The following is a 26,303-nucleotide window of genomic DNA, read 5'->3' on the forward strand; positions in this document are numbered from 1 at the left end:
TTCAGCCAAGCTTTTGTTGGACAGACGGCCTCACCTTTAACTCTAGAATCCTTTGGTCTACAGAGTACATGGTGGGTTCACCCGGAACCTCGGCTGGTTGTGACCCATGCCCGTTTTCACACCTTGGCTCGTATGATTAGGTAGAGGATCAATAGGGGGTCCATGTCCCTCTTGATGGACACTCCCATAGGGGTCAAATATACTACCGAGTGGTTCATGGTTGACTAAGTGATTGCAAGATGCCTGGCTCTAAACCTCTGCTTTTACTGAGCTGCTCACACTTGAAGATGATCAATTAATTTGGTTGGAAGCACCTGGCTCTGCTACCTCTTAAATCCTGTGAAAGCATTAGTACTTAGTGGTCTAATTTTTGTTAAATAAATACTGACACAGTCTAATATTTCCCCTGAGGCTGTATAATTCAGGATAACTGGCTCTTAAATCTTAGGCCCAAATACTTTAAATAACATCCAAAACACGTCTGACATTTAACAAAGGTGATATTTTATTAATTTCAGATTCAAAATAAAAGTATTCACACTAACATATATTGAGTAAATAGGCAAGAACAGATCTTCACCCTTCAAAATAAACAGTTGCATTGCCCCGCTGCCACATCACTGATGTGGTGGCCATTGGGGAAACATCCCACTTGTGAAAAAATGTGATAGTTGATAGAAGAAAAAAGAGGAAAAAGCACACATTAATAGAGCAGACTGCAAAACTCTGAACTGACAGTGGTGCGAGAAGCAGTACTTGTCCGAGTACTGGTAGTAGTTAGCTGTTGAGCTGGAGGTTCCCTGTTGTTGGTACTCAAATAAGCTAAACAGCAGAAGTGTTACGAAAGTGTAACGACAAACAAGAGGGCGGCGGACGCCCCGGCGTCAGAAATGAACCTCTCAACCAAGAATGTCTTGTTTGTATCTAGCACAAGCACGGCGTTCATATCAATCGAGGTCGGCTGAAGTTCAGTTCAAACGCCGGCGCCCGTTCTCGTGTCCTCTTCCTGCCAAACTGTAACTTGAGCCCTCACCGGGTTAAATGCATCAAACTGGAGGTAGAGGTAGATTTTCCTGAGAGGTTGTAAGAGACAAGAGACAGAGTCCTGTTTCTGTTCTGAGGGTACACGTGAAGCTCTCTCACACACGCACACACTCTCACTTACTCACACTAACACACACACACACACACACACACACACACACACACACACACACACACACACACACACACACACACACACACACACACACACACACACACACACACACACACACACACACACACACACACGCCTCCCTATAATAATCACATTACCATTATAATTATCATCACTGTATTCATAAATCTGCTCTATAAGTAATCTCTGTGTCTCTGTTGCTACAGCATGTCCAAAACAAGGAAAAAAAAAGCAGGGAAATAGCCAAAAAACCAAAAAACAATAAAAAAAAATTTATATATCTATAGCCCTAAAAGCCATTTTCAGAAATAATCTACTTAATGAGTCTTAGTAATACATGTTAATTCATACAATTGTCACAGCAGAAGGCATCTTGTTATTTTATCATCATCATCATCATCATCATCTTCCCTATCCACAGTCCCCCTGATTGAGGTAAGGTGAGTGGTGAAGTCCAGTCAAAAGTCCTTGAGCCCCACACGCGCCTTAACCCGTAAATTTTCTAGCAAAGTGTCCATGTTGGCAGCAGGTGGGAGCAGGAGTCACGCTCCAAGCAAGACCCTCAGGACCATGTTAAGGTTTTTTAGCAGTTATTTTATCTACAGCTCTGGTTGGGATCAAAAACAGCTGAGATTCAGATGCTTAAAAGTTACGATTGAGACAGAGAGTGAGTGAGCCGATCGCGATAGACTGAGGGTTTGTGCTGATATTACCATACTGATAACAAAAATCGACTCCAAGTCAGACAAAATAGACGAGTTATGTTGCTGTTCAAGTCTGTACAACAGCATCAAACAAAGCAGGCTTCTGAAAACAGTCCAGGGCCATTTAAAAAGATTAAAATAATAAAAAAGCCAAAAATGTTGTGCAGGCATCGTCTAATCTAGTGATGGAAAACATCTCCAGGCTATAGGAGTCAAACTTCCTACAATACAATAAAAAACAAAAACTCCAGCCTGAACAAAAATCTGGTTTTCAGAACTCTGAACAAGCTCTGGGCTACAGAGTTAAGACTGATGCAGTTTTCTTAGCTACACTGTGCCTTAAAATATCAGAGATGAACTACCTCTGACCAGAGGATCCTACATGATCGCACTGATACAGGCCAGACTGCATTTTCCCTGTCTGAACTACTTCCCTGTTTGAGTGCCTTGCTGAGCTACTGATGCTAAAAGCCTGTGAAGTCTGGTTTTAGTGTTCCGTGATGTGAATGCTGATTCTGAAGTTTTTACATCCCCCACAAGGATTAAACTCTGGAAACACCACAAGGAAGTAAAGACAGGAAAAGAAAGTAAATGGAATAGTTGAAGCCTTCATATCCTTCCATGTTTTTTTCCCCATACAGGAAACTTTGACTGATTGCGCGCTGTAACAAAAACCTTCCACTGAGGGGAGCTCTTGCCAAAGAGCTGTCTCTAAAACAGTCATCGTTAAAGGTGAGAATTGCATTTTCAGCTGATTGTCTGTGGTCACTACATTCTCTTTTAAAATCCTTATGAACTGGCACCAACATCACTTCAGTGGGGTTTTTTGGCCTGAGCGCAGCCTCCAGCAGGATTCTCCCCGGTGTGGCCCTGCAGGAGAAATCTGCCAAAGCTTTTAGTCCTTGAGGTAGAAACGGAGTTCGATTGTGGTTGAAGGGATGTCGAGAGTGTTTGGAGGTATACAGTGTTGTCTTTACGTCTCATGATTGTTGCTACCGCGTATGTTAAGAACATGTTCCTTGAAAATGCTGCCGTCCACAGAGAGAGCGAGTACAGTCGAGCGGCGGTACCTTCGTTGTTCACGTGCAAATATCACACAGAAGCAGTCGATAGTTACACGATAAACATGGATCCACCGAAGGGGGGCAGGTGCTTTAAAAGCTGCCTTGGGGGCCAAAAGGTCACAGGGTCAAATGTGAAAAAGCAGTGTTGATCCTTTAGATTGGGATTGATTGAATTTAGCTTCTCTCCAGCCATCCTCCCCCAACATGCTTCCAGCCGCAGTATGTCTCTATTTGATTGTCAGCCATTACCGGCGCCTGTGACACCTGCTACTCCTGATACAAAGAAAAACAGCCCTCATATCCGTTCACACTGCAGATACAAGGAAGGAGGAATACGTGAGGGCTGTCATTTTCCCCGTTTGTTTTGTTCTGGTTAGGGCCTACGCAGTACTCCAACAAACCAACCCACTACTATACAGGCATGAAAAAAAACAGATGACGTTCGTGGAGCTGAGCCCTTAAATCTCACATTCACAGAGTGTTTACTGTGTTTCTAAAAGGTGCACTTATCAAACATTTAAATCAGCTGTACGCCTGAGTTAATGAAGAGCAACACATTCTACACGTAGACACTCTGAGCCTGACGGCGTCCTAACACATCAGCCTCATGTCTGAATGCGCACTCTCAGTCACGTTTTCAGAAAGTTGTCCTGTGCGTGCTCATTGGGTTCACTGGATAATTCGCCAAACAGCTGAACGTTTTATCGTCTTATCTCAGCAACCGTGCGTTCGGTTTAGGGCGTCTGTGTGGAACGGCCTCCTCGAGCCCCCATGTGAGAACCAGGAGGAGCTACTGCTAGATGTTGCACCATGCACCAAACGCAGACACATACTCGCAACTTTAAATGTTCAAAAGTGTGGTTTAACCTCATCATAGTCGACATTGGCAATCAATGCCACAAATGCAACACTTCTTGCATGTGTCTGGCAATTATTGCAAGGTTAGTGTGGCTGTCGCTGCCTCAGCCATGGGCTCATCTGTGAGAAGGAGGAGGAACTTTACGGTAAACGGGCAAAGCCGCCAATGTTTTGTATTCTGCATCTGAAAGGCGCTTAAGCGTTTTGTAGAGAGAAACTAATTTAGTTATTCGATTTGCAAATCAAATGGTTTCTGAAGTCTCGAGCAGGGTTTTACATAAACCTTAACTCCCCCTTTGCTTTCCTGTGCCTGAGGCTGGACAGTTCAATCCTTCGGGGACATTGCACTGAAATTCAAGAACGCCACTGTGATGACTGTGAGGTCCTTTACAAAAAACATAAAAATAATGACCAGTTGCTCTGTAGCAGCTGTTGGTGATTTCCCACCGAGAAGTGAGTCCAGAATCAAAGCCACGACAAGCATCTGGTGATATTTGACTTGAACAGTAAAACCTGATTAAACTGAGGTACCGCGCGCTCTCTGGTCAGCTCATGCTGTGTCAAGGTCTCTGAACAGAACCCATGTACAAAGCCTGATTTACTTCCCAACGTCAGTAGGAATGAGGCTGCTTTGTGAAGTGGGTGACTGTGTATGTGTGTATGTGCGTATGTGTGTCGGGGCTGTGGGGAACAATCTTTAACAGTTAACAGTTCAGAGAGGTAACAGGTTAAAGTTCAAAAAGCTCAATTGATTGACTGACTTCAAAAAGCACGGACACAAATGACACAGATTCTCCTCTGTGTTTTGTAAAGCTAACAGAGTTCGTACAAACATGCGAGGCCACGAGCAAACGCCGCAGCTGCGATTGCCAGAGGCTGAGAGGATAGTTCGCAAGCTAGCCTTAATGAGACCCTGTTTGTCTCAAGGCGTGGGATAAGAAGCACTTGGATCAGAAGATGCACAAATTCATCAAAAACACAAAGCTGAAAACGCTAAAATAAAAATAAAAAGCATCTGAAATCTATAATACAAAGCCAAAAAAAGAAAACACACAACACAATGTCACATACGAGCTGAAAAAAAGCACTCGCTCGAAGCCCAGATAAGCATCTCCTGACACCTGATTGTCCATTTGAGCAGCTCTGCAATAATAAAGATTGAGTATACGCTCGACTCCTGCGGACCTAAGATGGGAAACCACTTCATATCTCATTAAGGGGGCTTTTTATCTACAAATACATGCATGCATATTTTCCTTTTTTTTTGAAAGACAATCACTCCATCCAAGTTAGAAAGAAGATAAAGCAGATTTCATCACGTGGAAAAGCAGCGCTCTGTCGAGTGGGATATTTGTTTAAGAGCGAGAAACACCTGAGAACATTCACCTAAAACCTGTGTCTTCCACATAAATCTGAACCCTAAACAGGAAAAGGAGCACTTGGTGTGGACAGCACTGAGAAAATCCATCCTGTGATGAGGTGCAGGGAGGTGGAAAAAAAAAAACTAAACAAAAAGAAACAACTTAATTTTACCGCCTGTACAAACTGACCTTACTCTTACAAAAACAGCCATTTTGAAAACTCTACCAGCATAATGGAGAGAGAAAAAAAAAGGTAAAAGGTGTATTTAACAAGCCTCGTGTCAACAAACAGGAGTGGATTTTCGGGCTAAATTAGCCGAGCGTCACAGGAAGAACAACTATGCCCGCCTCCAACACGCGCTCCTTTGCATTAGTCTGAGTCGGGACGCCGACGTTACTTTTCACAGGAGAATCTGTGATGTAATGCATACTTCCCCACACGACAGGACAGACCTGCGCTGTTATCTCACACAGACACTCAAAACGGCTGCCGCATGAATAAGGTTTTACCCAAAATGAGGTCACAATGGTACAATTTATATATATTTATATATATATTTATATATGCCCTGAAGAAACAACACTTATCCTTAAAGTTATTCTGATTAAAAATAAATGATTTTTTTTTTGTATAGAATTCTTAATATAGATTTTTTTCCTGCAGTGAAAGATTGTTAAAGATTTAAATGATAAAAAAACAATAAAGAGAATAAAATAATAAGAATAATGACAATGAAAACTTAAAATAAAATCTCTCCCCTGAAGGATAAAACATCATTGTCAGTCAGTAGCTGTGTTTGTGTGTGTAAACAATGCTTTCCTAGTTTTTTTCTTCTCTTTTGTTCTCCAAATAATCTGTACATTGATGCAGAAATAAATAATTCACAGGCTGTGCATATGTCTTTGTTTAGCATATACTGGCTCTCAGTTGGGAGATTTTGCTTTTTCAAGATCATTTTGGCGATGAAGAACAAAAGAGTTTGTGAGAGGAAACCTGAGATAGTGTACTTCAAGTGAACAGAGTTCCAGTTTGTGTCTTTCTGTATGGTTTATGGTTCTTCTCTTTTCTTTTCTTTTCTTTTCTTTTCTTTTCTTTTCTTTTTTTGGCATTGGTGAGATAGAAAATGAGGTTGCTTTTTGGCTTCACTTAGCGTGGTAAATAAAAAAAAATATGAATGAAGGAAAGGCTGGAAGTTTGTTAAGACAATGAGTTGCTGGAGTTTGAGGTAGGTGTGTTCTGCGGCTGCGGCTGCGGCTGCGGCTGCTGCTGCTGCGGAGCGACGCGACTGCTGGGAGCCTTGTTGGTGACGGACGATGCAGATGCACCAGACGATGCTGACCCTGGTGCTGCCTGAGCAAAAAGAACGCCTGTATAGAAAACAACAAGAGGGAAAACAAAAAGGAGTCAGAGTACAAAACGCTTTGAATGCTTTGAATTACAGTCTGTATATACAGGCCTGGAGACTGATCTGCAACTGCTTGGCGACCACTTTTTGCTAGGAAAAAAACTGCCTTTCCTGACCAACGCGCAAGTGGTTGCTCGAGGGGGAAGGTGCTTCAACAAAAACCTCCTTGCAACTGCTATGGTTGCATACAGTTTGTATGTAAGAAGCTGACTTGTCTGCAGACACAGGTGCCAACTGCTCACCTGTGAGTGAAAAGGTGAAAAGCGAACATTCACTTTCAAAGAAAAAGTTGTGCCATTTGAAACGTGTTGTTTAAGCTGCACCAGAAGAAATTTGCTCTTCACGCATCACTCTGAAGCTGACGGCTGGTCGCGAACAACATTCAGGCTCTAGTTACCTAGGTAACCCTCTATTCTATTTACTACCTGATTGTTTGTCTATCAACGCTCGATAGATACTTCAATCGCATTGCCAACTTTGTGTTCGCCCCGTTTTTATTCTCTTGACGCAATCCAATGCCTCTGGTTGGCACGTCACTGAGAATCTCTTCATGTGTGGACACAGCTTAAGGTACAAATTTTTAGTTTAGTTTTTAGTTTCAAGGCAAACGTGCTCAGTTTCCCATTTGAGTCACATTGACGTTTCACTGAGGCTCTGCAAATAGTCAGTGAGAATGTGCAGACAAGCTGGCACCTGCCATGTAAACTACAGTCGACAGCAGCGTTCTGCTAGTAACTAAAGCAGTCCCAAAGAGCTGTTTGGTGCACAACTGTACACCTTTTTCTGACCAATTTCACCTAACGAAATTAAGCAATCTCCAACAGCCATTTGGGGAATACACATTATCCAAGGGGTCTAGGCCCACGAGACTGAGGTCTTACTAAACTTGGTAGTCTTCCTCCAACAACAACACTCTAGGATGTTACTGCACAACTCTGCTTTGCCACAAAACAGGAATAACCTGCCCTGTGTAACATCTCTTACAGCTATAATCATTTCTCCATTTATCACAAATCAAATAAGCAACGAAACAACATATGAAACATAAACAAAAGAGGTGCTGATAGGAACATTTGGCAGAAGAAAGGGGGCTGGTCTTGATACCAATCTGATGCTTCTCCAGATCTGTAAGTCAGGCAAGAGTCTTACTGGAAATACTCAACTTTTCATGACTAACTGCGAAGCAGTGAGCTCATATCTGACATTTTGTTGTGTCACTTTAAGTTACAGAGGAGCTGCTCACCAGTGTATACCACTCCATTGAGCTCCACGGACATGCTGATGCTCCCTGTGCCGTTGGTGGTGAGGTTCAGAGCTGAGTCTTGTCTGCCATCTGGAAGAAAGCAGTTTTCATCCTTATTCATTTTTGGATCCAGATTTGACTTAAGAATACTCAAACCAAATGGAGAAACAAAACCGTCCCACAGTAGGAGCAAAACTGAATTTTTCAAAAATGTCCCAATGAGCATTTCTCTGAAGTCACTTACCGAGAAATGGTTCATGTGCACAATCAGATAGGCAGTAACCGAGACAAATCCTTCTATAAGATCAAGGTGCGTGCTTACAGAAGGGAATCCCCACACAGATAATCATGCGTGTATGTATGCATGCACGCTGCTTCTATAAGCTAAGCAGGTCAACCTATAGCCCTGCTAGGTGTTACTTTCTCGCAGTTGGGTGCTGTGGTTTGTGGTGAGATTACAAGAATGCATTGAGATACTAACTGTCATGAAAAGGGAAATGTGTCAAATCTAGCTCGCACTGGCAACAATGAAATGTAAAAACCTGTGATGCCCAGAGTAACTGTGATGTCGTAATAACTCCAGATTTTTATTTTTAGCTCATTTTGATTTGGAGTAAAAACAAAAATAAATAAATAACTGCAAAAACTCCAACCCTGGAATAGTTTAAAAAAACTGAATGTCCCTGAAAATGCACTCTAATTACTGATCGTTACCATTTGAAATACATTAATTCATCTTCTTCTTTTGCTGTTCATTTACATGTTAACCACCACCAGGGGTGACATTTTCATTTTCACGTGGGTGTTTGCATAAAAAGATCACTGCTACTGGCTGACATTATCGACTTGATATTTCCCAGCAACCTTAATATTTGCTAGACAATTATAATATCTGCTTTTATCGGGACTTGGCCATTTGCTTTTTCTTGACAATCGAGAATAATTGAGAAATTAGAGTTTCATTTCACATCAGCAAAATCAGTGTTCTTGCATCTTTGAGCTTTTGAAACCAGGGAGATGTAAAAAAGCTGGTGTACTCTTTTATCTCATGTTGATTAGATAAAGGAGGAATTTCCTCAAACGACAGCATAGAACAGCCTGCAGCTACTGTGCAAAACATGAAAGTCATGTCTGACTGGTTGTTTTGTTCCTCTCTCGCTACCCGAATATGTCAGAGCTCCACTGCATGTTGAGTACCTTGGTTGTTGATGCGAATGTTCATAGGTATCTGAGCAGTCATGGCTAGCAGGTTCTGCTGCAGCGCTCTCTGCAGCAGTCGCTGGTGTTCCTCGGCAGGCAGCGCCATCTTCTTCTCTGGCGGCTCGCCCGCTTCCAGTTTGTCCCTCAGCTGCTCCAGAGCGGCCACCTGAGCAGCCATGGCGGCGTGGGCTGCTGCTGCCTGCACAGCAGCCACTGAGTGGCCTGCCAAGCCCCCCGCTGGCAAACGAGCCATGCTGACGCCTGCCAGAGGCTGGCCTCCCTCTTCTTCTGGCCCAGCAGCACAAAGAGAAAGGGGAACTCAAAGTCAAGCAAATTCATATGATGCATTATAGTCCCCAGACATAAATTTCAGCATGACCGCAGAAAACAGATAATAAATAAGATGCAGTGTGTTACGGGAAGGTCCCAGGGTTAAGCTCTTTTAAAGAGAGAGATGATAGAAATAGATTTGATGCTATTTCTTAATTTGAAGATCAGAGCTTCCGTTTAAGAGATAAATTTGGCAGAACTTATCTCTGATTGTAAATGTGCTATCAGTAAAATTCTCAAGATTTCACAGTGGATCCTCATTTTAACTCAAAATTTTCAAAACTTTGACTGATCCAAAACAGTCGAGTATATCGTTATACTGTCACAACAAGACAAACTGTATACTTGATGTGAATTTGTCCTTTTGACCTGAGATTAGACAAAGTTACTGCCACATTCATGTATTTTAACCTGATTCAAAACAATCAGCATCAAAGAACATGTCCCTCAAACAACTGATTTTTTCCGATGTGCATGCAGCACAATAAACAAATCTTACCTTTCTTGATCTTGTGGATGTGACCCAGCGAGGTCCCGTTGGTGCCCACTGTTAAGCCCATGCTAGGCGTGGGGAGCTTTGGCGAGGACAGCATGGTGGGAGTCCCGTTGGGAGAGTAGGTGAAGAGAGAGCTGCCAAAGCTCTGTCGCCGACCCTCCCGTCGATTGCTGTCGATAGCTGCTTGAAGCTCGTTGGGGTTGCTCAGTGCCCTCTTTTCACATTCATATGGGTACAGGTACTTCATGTATCTGAAATCAACAAAGTGCACAACAGGTATGTCCTTCTGAGTGTTTGAAGACAAAGTTTGGCCCGACTTCAGCTAACTAGGAGTGATCAGTCTTTAAAAAGGACAAACACAGAGATTCACTTCTACAGCACTTCACTTCTACATCGTATGGAACGATTTAACTTTAGCTAACTCTTGCTTAATTAATAAAGGGTGCTATTAAGGGTATTTTCACACGGTATTTAGTCAGTTTAAATCGGATGCTGGTTCTGTTTCCCCACTTGGTGTGTCTAGTTGTGAACACAGTAATCACACTTGGGTGTGGACCAAAACAACAACACCGAGACCTTTTGGAGGAGGTGTGAACATGATCCGAACCAACTATCAGGTGTACATTAAAAGTTTAAGGTAAAAAAAACGTCCCGTAGCCACGTATGCTGTGTATTCTCAATGCGGAAAGGTACTATGGATGGGCTAACAACTAACCGTGAAATGAAAATAAATTCTCCATGTTCTCCAGTAGACCAGAACACGGCATCTTCTTCCTGTATTTACTTTTCTTGCTCCCGCCTCAGACACATCCGGCAAATGAGCGGACTGAACATTCTTACATGTTTTGTAGTAACGGATGCATTTTGGACTTTTCTGCGTGTGAAATGAAACCAAACCAAAGGAAAAACTACAAGTTTACAAACTCATGACCAGAGTCAGGCCAGAGTAAACAAACTACAGGTGTGAAAACGCCCCGAGTAACATTTAAACACCAGTTAAACGAGTGTTTGTATACTAACTGTGTGCGAAGAGTGAAGGCTGCACTGGTGATTGAGGTAGGCAGGTTGAGTCCTTTGGTGATCTCCCTCCACAGTTTCTTGTTGATAACCTCCACCAGGCCACCCTTCTCTGTCACCAGCTTGTACAGCATGTACAGATCCAGCACCTGTTTGGCCATGATGGGAATACGATTCACTGGGGTTCCTACAGCAACAGGAAACAGGGGAAAAAAAAATACAGTCATGCTCCACCAATAAAATACATATGAAATAGCATCAAAGACAAACAACAGTACCTGAAATAACAGTTGTTTCCCTTTAGCCAATAAAGGTGGTGCGCGGTCACACCCATTCATTTTACATGTTTAAGACGGTGCTTTAGCTCACAACTTAATTGTAGCAAAACCTTCTTTGGCTTTTTTGTCACGATTGCCATATTTTATTAAAAGACCACACTTTTACCATTCAGTATTAGCAAACAGTAATTTGCCAGTGCAAGGTGTTGTTTAAGTGCTCAGAGTGACGGTGCTGCGGTCGAGTGGCATTCACCATCATTTCAAACAAGGGCGGTGCTCACCAACGCGCAGATCTAAAAGATGCTTCGCACACACTAGGAAACTACACTAGGTTTGCTTTTACCCTTGAGCTGAACCAACAAACTTGGCCTCCAGGCAACCCCACAAATAATCAACAAGATTCAGAACAATTTGACTGTCTTTTGGCCAGATCGCCCACCCTGTAAGGAAAATACAGAACGGTGGGCAGAGTAAGACCACTTATGACATTCACGGCTTTACATAGAAACGAACAAAAACAACAGGGGATCTTTCTCTTTCTTTTTTTGTGTTTTAACTCTGAGTAAGCATCAAATATATCAAACTCCTGTGAGCTTCAGTTGTTTGTATGACCACGCTTTCTTCCAGTCCACTCCTGATGAGGTTCAGAGGTTAGCCCTCACTTTTTAACTTTGAATTCTTACATTTCAAAACCTGAAACTATTCTTCCACTGAAAACTGTCATTTTTACAAGTATTTACCTTGAATATCTAATATTTCAATTGAATTCTAAAATCACAAGATGTTATTATCATTAGATACTTTTCAGCTTATTCACAAGGGCACGCCACTGTGGGCAACTCCACGTGTTTATCTTTTACACTTGATGCCCTCCCTGATGCAACCCCAGAGAGATTTGTGGTTCCTCTCAGAACTGAAAAGGGGATCTTTCTCTAATTAGGGGAATTAGAGACTCTACTACTGCACAATAAACTTTGTGTCTTTTCCAAATCCACATTTAAAATACTGCTTGGAAATCTTCTTTAAGAGGACTATTTTTTAAACCAGAGGGCGGGGTTAAGGGGGTTCAGGGGATGTCCAAAGAAACAGGTTTTTATACCCAAAGGGCAGTTTATCAAAACTTAGGCGTGTGACTCATTTACGGCTAGTAAAGATAAATGGAAACAAGTTGAGACAAACTCCTGATGAGGAAGATGTTGCTCTAAAAATGTCTGGAAAAAAAGGCAGAGTAATTGTGACGGCTATTTTGATTTTATTTGAGAAAATTATTAGAATTTAGTTAGAGCTCAAGGTCAAAGTATGGAATAAAACGTCTTCATTTACATTATTAATATGTTGTATTATTGCTATTATTATATTGGCTGAAAAACCAAACCAATCAAAGCCTTTTTTAATCAATTTGTCTTCTCAGTGATTATAATTCTCATGTCATATTTCTTATAATGGCCTAGAGATGGCGCTTTCAGAATCTAGGAGCACACTAGCAGAGGCTGTGTGAACATCTACTACTGTTTGGCTTTTTGTTTTTTCAGTCATGAGCAAACTTTTCTTTTCGCCCATATCAGTCGTCCGCCCACTGATCTGATCATATCAGCCATGAGCATCCTGTGAAATCAACACGGCTTCAAAAAAATAATTATATCAAATGGCAGTGTGGCGTTAGATAAGGAGAGTGAAAACCGGCTAATGCGTGTAGTGTTATAAGTTTGGGTCGAGCTATGCGGACAGCCAGCAGGATGGGAAGGTAAACCAATCCATCCTCAAGCATCGATACAGTGTGTCCCTTATAGTTATAGCCTGGGAACACCGACTTGCTGTGTGACCATAAAGCAATCATCTCTGAAATGAATAAAGACCCCACCCATGCCAGTGAAAGATGAGTAGACAGTGCTGTGTCATATATCAGAGAAAGAAGGGGGTGGGTCATCATCCTCTCTCCTCATCACATTAAGAAGCTGCCTACGACAGCGGCCGGAGATAAGGCGGGGATATGTGATACAGCAAGATAAGAAATGGAATAAATAGGACGTCCTTTAGTTAGTGAAATCAAATTTGATACAGGGGGACAAGGATATGAAAACATACCTCGTTTTTGCATGAAGCTGAAGAGGTCATCCAGAAACTCTTTCCTCTTTGGGTCTCCATCCAGTTCATAGAGCTGCGAAGAGACAGTAGATAGATGGTGTTTTTAAATTCTGAGACCACAATAAAAGTATTTTTTAAAAAATGGAGAATGATTAGTCAGTGCTGTAATATGCAACAACAAGACGGGAGGTGGGGGTCTCCGTCTCATAATAAGAAGATCTGAGAGACACTATATAGACCTCTGTGGCCTGATGAGGACCTGATTAGGTACAGCTGTTAGTGGGGCCTGGGGCCTCGGAAACTTCAGTGAAAGTTGGCAGTAAAAGTGAAGCGGGTTACTCGAGGGGGGGTGACAGTGAGGCCACCGAACCTGTGGATGTTTTTTTCCTGCCTAGTTTCTTCAACGTGACTGTGAAACATCCTCTTACAGCTCTGTTTACTACATGCTCGCATTTATTCACGAGCGAGAAAGCAGCAGGCATACATTCGCCATCTTCAAACTTCAGTGGCGTCCGCAGTTATATTTACAAGGCTCGATAAAGCGCGAGAGTATCGACAACTGTACATCACACCGTGCATAAGTGAGGTCACGGAGTTTCATAATGTGTTATTGAAAATAGAAGGTTGTGAAACACAATGTACAACTGAGCACCACCAAACAAAACCACAGAAAATAGCACCAAGGCGTATTGTTACTACACAGCCACCAAAACAGCAGCCAAGCCACGAACCCTGATGTTGCAGACGCCCGTGAAGCGCGTTTGATATCACGTCAGGAAATCACTCGGCTCAGCACAAAGCTGACGCAAATAACCATTGTGAACATTTTGTCTGATAGCAAATTGCAGCTCTTTGGATTTTGGTGTGTTGGTGGACAAAACAAGCAGCCGGCAGACGCCTCCACATAGTTAATACGCAAAACAAAAACAACACAAAACAAAAAAACATTTCCATCGCAGAAAAGTAACAAGTCATGAAAGCAGCGTTCCCATAGGAATGCAACACAAAGCATCTAGGGTGTGTACAATAGGATACGTGCCATTAGACAAAATGAAAGCAACGCATGATTGACTTGGGAAATTCTCATGACCTTCCTGCACTGGGTCAAACAGTAATATGCAACAAAGAATTTATCAAACGAGTTAGTTAAAAGATGTAAAATAATCCTCCATACTGCCCTGTAACCTGTGCTTGCTACAGAAAGAAGAAAAGAAAAAAGGAGAGCACGACTTTTACTGTATCTTGCTACCAAGTTTGCCCTCTCTGTGGCATTCAGCTCTCATTAGTGATGCCGAGCAGTCGTGAGATCTTATTATCTAGTGGGTAAGGGTTAACAGAGGGCCGGAGAGGGCTGTGGGGGATGCCAGCTAATGTAGACGCCTGCTGGAGGCAAAGGGGGAGTTTTAATTACAGGATGCATGCATTTTGTGAAGTGCCGCACCATAAATCTTAGAAATTACCCTCTCCTCAGCTACCACCCCCTCCCCATGTTGCTTTATTTGCTCTCTCTCCTGCCTAATCACACCAATAAATATTTCTCTAGTGGGAGCATTCAGATCCCACTCCCCATTTAATGCTCACGATATGGTAACAAAGCAGGACAATGGAAATCGCTACTGTAGATATAAATACGCCACACATGATAACAAATGAAAAAACTTAAAGGTCTCACCTGATAAAATAGTTAAAGGTAACATTTTCATGTGTTAGTGTTACAGCGCTCAAAGACCGTGGCGTGCTTATTTTTGGCCGTCTTTCTGCAAACTAATCAAGTGAGTAATCTTTAGTGAAGTCTGAAACGTGTTAACAAAGTATGCTTGTGCATATCCCGGTTCAGGTTTCATCCAGGGTTCACTGATGATAGATGTGGGTGAGGTAGTCTATCCTGCTAAGCAACAACGAATAATTTAACTATACTTTAACAATATCGTTTTAAACCCAAATAACTGATCCAGTAAGTATAAAACTGCACAAATTGTCTACTTGAACTGCAATATTCTTTAATAGAGGCAATAATCCACATTTTAAGATATGAGTTATTTTTAGTTCTAGTTCACTCACATCATAAATCATGAGTGTAGTTTTGCTGTACTCCATCTACTGACTGGGTATGAGTGAGTATGGAAACAATGCGATTGATAGTAAACCTATGGGAGCGTTTGCTCCACCGTGCTACATCTAAACACCAAATGAAAGAACGGTGCTCAGCCCATCCAGTAAAGTTGCACAGACTTGAAAAACCAACTTTGTGCTGTGCTGAAGTTACTGTGACAACATGTGGTTGCAAAACAACTCATTAACTCTTTCTGTTGGCTTTTCCCCACTTTGATTCAGTGTCTGTATAATTTTCCATTTTTGCTGGCCTGTGTCTTACTTCCTTAACACTCTTCTGTTTCTTGCTGTCTCACCGTTTTACATATATATAACCCTTGTATAGATTTATCACAATACCTACTTACATATGTAGAGTTTCTATCAGGCTGGGCTGGGTGTGGATGTTTTAGGCTTGTATAGACTTTCATGTCTATAGTCTGCACACCGGGGTAGGGGCCTCTCTTGGATTAAAGCGCTGTTACTAGAAACGAGATAAACGACTAGAAACTGGGCCAACTGGTAGCACAGGGTTCATGCCCCTTGATCCAATCCTCTAGAAAAAACAAAAAAATACAACTGGGATTGCAGAGATGACTATTGTGCAGGTCTTTTAAGCTCTTTTAAGTGGGAATTCATGTAACTGTACTTATAGCAGTAAACTCATAATTACGGCTAAAGACAGGAGTGTTATGGGGGTAAACTGCGACAGTAGAAAGGTCACCAAATGTACTCTACTCTGTTAGTGATTTATTGTTTTACTGCTGTCTTGATAGTTTCCCACCCCAACACCCTGTGTATATAGGTCAGTGACAACCGGCTACATATGAATTGAAACTAGGGTTGGAACAAAAACAAAGTGGTTTTATACTACAAATAATCAGTAACCAAAGAGCAGCCTTCGCAGCCCTCGCTGAGGTGACAATAACAGTGCAGTCGGAGTGCATGTGTGTGTGTTTTTTGAGGGGCCGGCCGCACCACTGTTAATGCAAATGGCAGGTGTGCTGGCACACAAGTGTCACATAGCAGATAATAGAGGCTTGCAACTGAAAACCAAAAACTGAGAGAAGACAAGGGTATCACCTACATGCTCCCTTACACCTGCTCATCACCTGACACACAAACACACGAGTGCTAACCTACACACCTGTAAGCACACAGTAGGTCAGAGCAAGAGAGAAGAATAAAGTAGTAACGTTTCATGCTCGTGGTGGCTTTCCATTCTTCTCATCTGACCTAAATTGCATTGCTTTGACAGTATTTTTTTTTCCAGGGGTGCAGCAGGTAACTTAACAACACAAGGAAATAATTCACAAGTGGATATCATCACCAAAAGTGGGCACATATACTTTTTTTTTTAATAAAGCCGATTAGCCACTTGATTTTCCTTTTTTGAATGATCCTACTTTTAAATCATACAAGATAAATTTTAAATGTTTAAAATGAACAAGGTGGGGTGTGGTAGTACATAAGGTCATTTGTTTCAGTCACATCTTCTGTATGCTCTCCATACAGTCCTCACTGGTTACCCAGTTATCACATATAGCCACCAAGAAGCTTGTTGCATATCTTAAAGCAGTTTACTATTCAGAAGGTTGTTCTCAGTTCTTGCCTTTACATATCTGAAATGTCCTTGGCCACTATAAATCCTGTCTGGGTGAGACGATGTTAAAGTGTGTCTCCGGATGCAGACTGGAGTGCTAAACGTGCTTTAAATGTAAGATTAAAAACACAATCTAGAAAAAGGTAAAACACTTGGATGGAAAAGGTAACTATTTTCATACCCAGTGAGATTAGTTACATGGGGTAATTCTAAAGTAGCTGTTAGCGTGAAGGCAGATGTCTATGCTGTCCAGGGTGTACCCCACTTCTCAGCCAATGTCTGGGAAAAGTTCCCAAAGGTGTCAGCAGGAGAGCGCTGAGAGTTGAAGGGGAATAAACTGGCAGCGGTTGAATGTCTGAACCTAGCTGAATGCATCACAATGTTGTTAAAGAGGTAAAAGGCTAATCCATCCAAAACAAAGAGCCTCTATAAAAGTCATAAATTTGACTTAAGACAGAAATAACAGCCAGGTTATCATCAAATTCCTCAGCTTTCCAAACAAAAACCATACCATGTTAAAAATGCAAACGTTACTGTGTTGGCTAAGTCTCACAATACATTTTATTTTCCTTCTTTAACTTAACTTCATGTGCAATAGGTCAGAGATGACGTGAGGGTTGAACTTTAGGCCATGTTACAACCTATTATATTGTTTAAACTGACAAATATCTTGTATACTTCATGACAGCTGAGGGTTGAATGCATGGACCAATCATTGTTCTCATTATATTATGCAAAGGAGCTTAATAAAGTGAATGGGCTTGTTTGGCTTTGTGCAGCATGACACTATAGAAGCTCATAATTCATTTTTAAATGCACAGAGTGATAACCTTGTTGTTTGTGTTATAACGTTCCCTTTGCATGCATTTCATTCAACAGGAATCTTTGTTTTTCAGCAGCTATAGATGGCAGTAACTAACCCCTTCAGCCATAGTCAAAGGAGCAGTTTCACAACATCATATTAATCTTTGTCTTTACATTGCCCCACCTAATATGAATGGAAGGTCTTGTATGGCGTAATTTCTAGAAGGCTGTGTTAAAAAGAGTATACTGTACATTTAACTGTGGTTGAAGCGCTCAGTCAGCATGCATGTGTTAACATTGGTTTGGTTTTTGTTTGTTTTTTTAGCTCCCTTTATATTGATAAACTGCCTCTGTGAAACATAACCTCTGGTTATCATCTGTTTAACTGGCGTATGTGTGTATTACACTTCAATCTATGGAGAGCCTATAACATAAGTTATTCAAGTGGCTGTTCTATAATTTTACCGCCAAAAAAACAAACAAACAAAACACAAGTTGGTGGCCAATTTTTACACTTTCAGTTGGTTAAAAAAATTCAATACCAGAAGTAGTAGCTGGAATGTAAAAGGAGGAAATGACAGTAGTGGACAGGCCAGGCTGTGTCAACGTACTGTGTGAATATATCTTTTTATAAAAGATGTTTACAGATGGTCAGATTAGGGCATCAGTTTTCAGAAAAGGTTTTGGTCACAAAGTGCCTGTGGAATAGGTTCAGTGTAGAAAGTGTAGATCTGTAATCTGATCTAGCCATAAGAAGAGTTACATGTAAGCACTATATTTTCTTTTTTAATATTCAAGTGTGCTGATTAATCCCAGCTTGTGTTGTCTTTTTTTTGTCAACTTGCAGGCTGACCAGATCTCCGATAGTGTCTATGGCAGCTGTAATCGAGGATGGTGGAGCTGGAGATTGTCTTGGAGAAGATAAACTCTTTGGAGAGGCAGCTGACTGACAACAAGGACCACTAAAACAGTGACCTGAGCGGACTGCATGTAGGGAAACACGACGCTGCTGGGTAGAAGTGACTGAATTTTCAAGGTATTTCATTCTGCTGGGAAACCTCAGGTCCTGGCATTCGTGTGTATCTCACTTAGCATACACCCACATGACCCATTCACAACAGCCATACTACATAATAAGCCCAAAAGTTGAACAACATCTCATGAAACGGAATAAGACACTTTGAGCACAAGGCACTAACCTGGCCTTCAAACTCCTTAAATCCAAATCTAATGAGTGTGTGCAAGATGCCCCTGAATAAGCCTGTCGGCAATCCACAAAAATCCAAGGACCCACTGCAGACTCCCAGTGTCAGATACCACAGGACAGCACTTAAAAAGTCCTGTTTTGACAGCACAAGGAAGACCTATACAATATGAAGTGCTGGTATCTAAAATTGGCAGTTGGGTTGACAGAGAAAACCAAAATAAATGATGAGCTATACTCAAATTAGGGATGTTCCCGGCAGCTAGTTTACGATATGCTTAAATGAGAGAAAAGAAATATAGTTGATTAGCCTAAAAGGCAGAAAAACTGAGTTCAACATTAAATATACACTGTTTTTGCTTTAATTACTTTGCTATACCAGATAATATTTTTTAACAAGATGACTAGAACTGAAAATAACTGTTTTCAGTTATTTGATGAGGCTTGAGACGAGATGAAGTGTTTCCTCTTGTTTTTGGTTTGTCAGTTGCAAAGATGACAATGCGTGAGTACTAAAGCTGTCAAGATCATTAAAAAAAAAAAAAAAAAAGAGCGCCCTGAGACGTTCACACGTTCAGGATACTGCTGAGTCTTCATCACCATTACAGGCGACCAAATGCCTCCCCCCCACCACACATTACAAAAGAAGCACACGCAGTAACACCTAATGCCTGATTGAGAAAACACAACATAATGTACTTACGTTTGGATTATACTTCTGTTATTTTCTGTATCACTGTGTATCACAGTAATGTTAATGTTCACTGTCGCTGGTTAAAAAACACAAAACAAAACAAAGGAAGTCTGTTTTTACTGTGTGACATTTGAAAGAAAAGGAATCAGATTCCAGTCATGTTCTTGTTTACGATGACACATCCAGCATTCATCTGCTAATCAAACAATGTCAGCACAACTGAAATTATAGTTTCCGTGTGCAGAGTTCACAGAGGTCGGCCGTCGGTGCTTATCACGATATAATACTTTTGAAGAGGGAGGATTAAAAAAATAAATAAACTTTAGTGTATTCACATTATTGCTTTAAACATTGACTCCAAATTTTAAAAAAGCAATGTACGTGCTCTGCATTTAGCATATCTAATATATTTTGACATAAAGCACTCAGACCTAGTCTGGGATAGAGGGAGTTACCTCTCGTGTCTTCATATTTTGCTTCCAAGAAGTCATGCCATCTTGGAATTTTTGCAGTTTTCTTTTTTATAAAGAAATTATTCTCTATGCTTTCTCAGACTCCTTCAAAGTATTATTTAGACCTTGGCTTTGGACTTTATGGAACTTTTCAAATGTGCAAGATTTTCAGGAATATGTTTGTTTGTTAAGGCACTTAAATTATATTATTATTAGGCCCTTTGATACTAGCAGCCTGTCAGAAAATATCCCCCCCACACACTTTTTTTTTCCAGTTTCTGTAGTTGAATCTAAATCAAAAATACCAAAGATAGCACAGTTTGACATATGTAAAACGGTATTTTGGCACCAACAAGGTGAATCCCAAGGAGCTGTTATCAGAAAACTGAACATATCTTAGCATGGTGTGCATTGTGTACTTAAAAAAAAGAGAGGAAACTGGACACGTGTAGGATAAAGGCATAAGAAGACTAAAACTATACAGCAGTATCTGAAAATCATGGCTTTAACAATACCTACCCTTTAGTCGGACTATATACTGTGCACCAAAGCCTCGTCAAAAATGGTCTCTGTGGAGGGCTCGAGAAGCCATTCACAAGGAAGGGAAACAAGGAGAAAAGGCTGAGATATGCCATATCATTACATACAAAGCATACAGGAACAACTTTATTGAAGCGGCGTGGGATCATCTTGACAGATAACATGACTAAAGGCAGCCAACATGCAAAGAAGAGTTTCTAATGTCTTTCACGAAGCCTTGAAAACTAGTCATGAAAATGTAAAAACTGCAAGACAACTGGCTTCTGGCTGTGCTGAAGGATAAATGTAATCATACCAAATATTGACTTTCAAACCCATTAGAATTGTACAAACCAATACAGTATATTTCCATGTGTGTTTGCACGTTTCGATAAATTGCTGCACCTATTTTCCATTTTCCCAGGTTGATATGAAGAAATGGGGTGTGGCTCAAGACCTTTCAACAGTACTAGAGAGGCAAAGATATTTATACTTTTGCAGTGGTTGAAAATGTACAACAGGTCAACAAAGTAAACCACGTTTCTTTTTTCAAAAATTAACACATCTAATACTCCTTTTTCAAAAGGCTTTCACAACCGATTCTAGCAAAACTGCAAAACAGATGACGACATGTGCTTAAAACAAGGTAAATGTATAAAACTTCTTTGCATAGTAATTCCGGGAACCTATTTAGATTGGCTCTCTGCCCATCAGTGGGTAGTTTCCTCAAATACATGGATGCAAATAAAACAGCTTTTAGAAGTGTTAAATTATTTTCTGCAGCAGAGGCCAAAGCCAATGCCCCATGGCACAACTATAATCCAAGTGATCTTGGTCCTTTGTCCATGCTCCAGCCCTACACTTTTAAGATATTCAGTTGAGTACGACACTGTCTCGACTCTTACTTTGGGGGCTCTAACCACCACTCCTTATTTCCCCCCACTGTTCCTCAGTCTGACATCCAATTGCCTCCTCATCTGAAAAATGACTTCATCAAGTGAGGTGACAGCACCACAAACCGGTGTGCTGTATGCATTGACATGCCCCCATGGACTGACATCTTAAACGAATCCATCTTTGCCTGCGCTGCCCTCCACCCAGCCTTTCTCCATCCCCCCACAAGCACACAATTTACAGCAACAATAGAGCTGTCGCCCTGCTCATGCTCTCAACGCTGTTTTATTGACAGGCTGGATCAAAGAGATCATAATCCGAACTGACCTCATAAATTCAGCTCCATCGATTGAGGACGAGGAGCCGACAGCCTGCATGAAAACACCAGTGCTGTAACTGATGTTGCTTTATCTGCGACAGTCACATGTGGCCCAAAAATGGAGGACAGCGATAAGAGAGTTAGAAAAAGAAACCAAGAATGGGACATGAGTAGTTTGCATAGCTACTGAATAAAACCCATGTTTTTTGAATGTGCCAACTGTGGTACAACACCAGCAATATTTAACTCCTGTTTCTTCTGGACCCTTAATACATGGGCACGATTTAAGATTAAGGGCGTATTTCAATGCTTTCCATGGCTAAACTATATCAAGTTTGGAAATTCAGCAAAAAACTAAATAAATACTAGAAAAACAAAACTAGGTAAAGGTGTTTTACTACAAACAACAAAAATGATTCCACTTCATTTCCATGAAACCACCACAAGCTTTCCTTTTGCTGGGAAACACCTGTATAAATTCAGCAAACACTGAGGGCATAGTTTCTTTATGGTGTGAAAGGCTGTAAGCGAGACCACATCTTCAGGGCTTTGCCAAAGGATTTAATGCTCAGCTTCTGTTGGTCGTTATTGGAGACACACTATCCCCTGCTGACATGAGAAAAAGGTGAAAGGCAGTTGATGAAGACAAGACATTAAACCAGAATGAGCACCCTCGAGCGATTACACAAACTAAATTCCTTCCTGCTACTATCAGGTCAGCTGCCGTGGCTTAGGGATTTGGATAAGAATCAGAAATAGCAGCCAGGTTTCTCATGGCCCTCCAGAGCCTGATGTGTAGTATGTAGCTGTAAGCAATCCTTTGTAACCGCACTGCTAATGAGTAGCATTACGTTGATGGATGCTCGAAACTGAGGAAGGCAAAGCTACACGGGCGGAAAAGCAGGGGAAGTGGGTGTAGCAGCAATTTAAGCTCATAAATTGACTTCTTAGCAAACAGTAGCTAAGTAATTGACACAGAGCATTAGCTCTTTTCAATTTTGCTCAAATTATTATTTTCCAATTAAGTGTCTATAAGTGAACAGCAAACTAGCCTTGCCTTAAAAAAAGAAAAGAAGAAAAAAAAAGAAAGAGCAAAAGCGTGACCTAGATAGTCTTCTAATGAGTGCCTTACAAAAGCTGAAGGTATTTATTCAGCGCCAGAGCAGATGCAATGATAATGTTTGCGTCTGAAGGCAGTAAGATAAGGACAAAGATGGCAAGGAGGATGTTTCAGAGGAAGGTTTATACCTTTGTTACAACACACTGAGACAAAGACGTAAAAGACACATCATCAGGAAACAGAACTGGACTAAAAATAGCTCAGTGTGGAGCACCTTGCTGTGGGGAGGGATGGACACATGGCTGGGTGCTTGGGCTGTCAATCAGTATTATTGATAGGCAAGGCAAAAGGTTTAATGGTTAACAACAGTGGCCTTAAAAACTAATATGGCCCACTGTGCCCACATGGAGAGCAGATAGCTGTGCGTGTGGCTCTAAAGAGATGGAGTAAACCCACTCCAGTCAACATGTGGACGGGCTGTGGTCTAAACTGGAGCAATCCTCTCTTTCTTTCTCTTTAGGCATTCACTGATGTCACTTTTGGAAAAATCTGAAGCATCCATGTTTTCATGTAAGGATATTATTACATGTTATCATCTTGTCCCAACTTAAACGCAAAGACTAACAACTTCAACAGCACTTCAATCACCACGCTAAAAATCAGATTTTTTTATTTGACGTGGCATCACGACTGCCTTAAATACAAGTGCACAGGCCAACCTGTCTAAGATTTATGTCACATGGTCTACCTAAAGTATCACTGGCTTGTAATTACTGCCCTAGATTGCTGACTAAGGTGACCCTGAAGCATAAAAGGCAATAGCTCATGAGCTCTCACCTGGTCTTTGCTGATTTAAAAAAAGTCAATTTTAACTATAAAGAGCCAATTCACAATAGCAATGCTTTAATATTGTATAATATACAATATAAAGAGAAACTCCAAGAATCAGACAGCCCCCTTTGAGCAAGCACTTGCCAATAGTGGCAAGTAAGAAAGTCCATCCTCCCCCTTATTACTAAAAGTGAATACAACTGTGTAGTCTGTGTATGTGCACCACAATCGCTTAAAACTTGAGATTTGCTCTTTGACTTTCTTGATTTGAGACGTGATCTAAATATGAATCTGAGACGACCATTTCCTGCTACGTGTGAGCCAGAGCAACCTCATTCTTCCAAAACGGTCCAAAGTTCATGTGTGAAAATGACAAATTTTCTTGCAGTGGCATGTCAAAGTATCCGCAGTGGATAACGGTTTATTATCAGGTCGTATTGGTGTAAAATACACGTTGTGAATGACCATTTATATCTGTCGTGTGAACAGGCAACCCCGGCTTCTTTTCATACACATATAATGATTTAAGGTCAGCTATTATCATACAGACAAGACAGGGCAGCTTGAGTGTTCTCGCTTGAGCCTAATGTGATGATGACGGATCAAGGAACTAACAGAGTCTTTTATGAAACTATGTCTGAGATGGGGTTCTGCTTTGCAGCATGCCTGGCCTATTGATTGTACAGACCATTTAAGCCACATCTCAAAGCATATAGATCTCTGTTCCAGTGCTTTCCTGTACAGTTTCATTTCGCACTGGGACAAAGAGCAATCTCAGACCTTGAAAATGTACAGCTGTGCATATCTTATCTCTGTTTGACCTATTTCTTAATTGAGTCCTCTACAAATGGAAGCTTTCAATATCCACAAAGTGCTTTTGCTCAAATGAATGTCTATCAGTGTCCTTGTAGGTAAAGAAGCCACTTTGGGTTTGTTTATTGTTAACTGAGGACACAAACTATTCAGCACATATCTATTTCTGTATGAATGCATGAAAAAAACAGTTTCCAATGGAGGGACAAAGAGCAAAGAATGAAGCGGCTTCTATATAATCCTTTATAAAGCAAAAACGGGGATAAAAAAAAATAAAACTAAACTAAAATCAGTTTTCACATAAGAATGATTAAGCCAAGGAAGAATGCGGAGCATCTTGGGTCTTCCCAGCTTAGAAAAGCAATTTCCTCATTCTTGACAAAGGCTTAAACATTTGATAGATTTAAGAAAGACACAATACATGTCGTGAGGGAAGCTGCCAACACAAAAATAGCAACGTTTAGCAACCAGAGAAAAAAGAAGGGATGAAAGAGCTAGCCTCAGCCTTTACACGATCTTTGTTTACATTCCTGCTGCCGCCCCCGCCTCTCCTCCCCCGTATTGAGTTCCTGCCAATTTCCAGAATCCCCATGGCTGTACACTTTCTGACATCAGCTCCATGAAGCACACTAGGAGTTGGACACAATTCAAATGCTCCGCAGGGCTTCGCAGTCAAAACGTGCATTTACTACATGCTCTACTTGGCAGCGTTTCAAAGACCAGCGCCAACTGACGGTCTTTTTCCTGTCACACCTACCCCCTTTGATGCTCCTCCTCCCTTCAACAGGAAGACTGAGAGGTCTTCCCGTGCTGCTGTGGCCTTATTCCTTTGCCTTTTGTTTTCATGACATAAGCAGAGCCCATTAACCCTGTGTTGTCACTTTGTTAAACACAGATGGCACACAGAGGCGTCTCCGGGCACAATGAAACTTGCCTGAGCTGATTCATTTTGAACCCTGCAGACATGAGTAGGAATGAGTCTGCAGAATATCTGGCTTAGGTCTGAAAATCCACATGACGTGCTTGATAAAAGTAATCGCTCGCTGCGCTTCTTAATGATAAAACCGAGCAGATGGATCGGATAAAAGCTCAATAGCATTTGAAATATTGATCAAACACAGACGCATAGTCTGACATTAGTCAGTCATTAACAGTAAAAGGGTCAGCTGATTATGGAATCCAAGAAGGGCAGTAAGATGTGGTTTAAGTTCCATTTCATTGCATTTTATCACAAACCTTTCAACAGGAGCTTGTGGGCTATACAGAAGTAGAAGGAATAAACAGAAATGTGATAGATAAAAGAAACTCATTTACATCAAATCAGAACAAACGGCTTCACTAAAGTGGAACATAAACCCACTGAGCACCTTTCAGACAGCTGCGTCAGCAGAAACCTGATGGGCAATCCCAATAAGTGTCGCTCCCAATTGGCTCTCTTTGGAGCTACGCTTCCTGTAGTCACTAACACACAGCCCCCCGCCCCCATACCTCCTAATATATATGTGTGTGTTAGCAATTTAATGTTTAATGCCAGTCCCCCCTCCCCCTGCCTCCATTCGCCCCGATCACTGTGAGTGCCATGAATTTTTAAAGACATCCCTTCTTTACTGTCCATCTGGGCTCCATCTGCCCAGCTGCTGGTGTTTAAAGCAGACAGAGACACAGGACGGGATACTTCAAAGGCTCTGCATGGCCTCTGGCCCGAGGAGGATAGTGTTCTTAAAAAAGGTAGCCTTTTATGCTGACATGTCCACCACAAAGAGACAACATAATAACAGAAACCTGATTGTAATTGTA

At 41.4% G+C, this 26,303-nt stretch overlaps 1 protein-coding gene across 3 annotated transcripts in view; it reads right to left on the reverse strand.

Moving 5' to 3' along the window:
- Positions 1-482: 482 nt before the first annotated feature.
- The window catches only part of arid3a (AT rich interactive domain 3A (BRIGHT-like)), a 45,227-nt gene continuing 19,406 nt past the window's right edge, over positions 483-26,303 (reverse strand). For 2 of the 3 annotated variants that reach the window (XM_039599228.1, XM_039599229.1), the window contains 6 exons: positions 13,223-13,295; positions 10,863-11,046; positions 9,846-10,093; positions 9,014-9,304; positions 7,817-7,906; positions 483-6,535 (listed from right to left, as the gene is read on the reverse strand). In XM_039599228.1, the coding sequence (XP_039455162.1) occupies positions 6,366-6,535; positions 7,817-7,906; positions 9,014-9,304; positions 9,846-10,093; positions 10,863-11,046; positions 13,223-13,295 (1,056 nt within the window). In that variant the 3' untranslated portion in view covers positions 483-6,365. The remainder of the gene's footprint in view (positions 6,536-7,816; positions 7,907-9,013; positions 9,305-9,845; positions 10,094-10,862; positions 11,047-13,222; positions 13,296-26,303) is intronic. The other variant, XM_031737241.2, reaches the window with a different exon arrangement.

This window comes from Oreochromis aureus, linkage group 15 (genome assembly GCF_013358895.1).
Source record: "Oreochromis aureus strain Israel breed Guangdong linkage group 15, ZZ_aureus, whole genome shotgun sequence".
In the NCBI taxonomy this organism is placed as follows: Eukaryota; Metazoa; Chordata; class Actinopteri; order Cichliformes; family Cichlidae; genus Oreochromis; species Oreochromis aureus.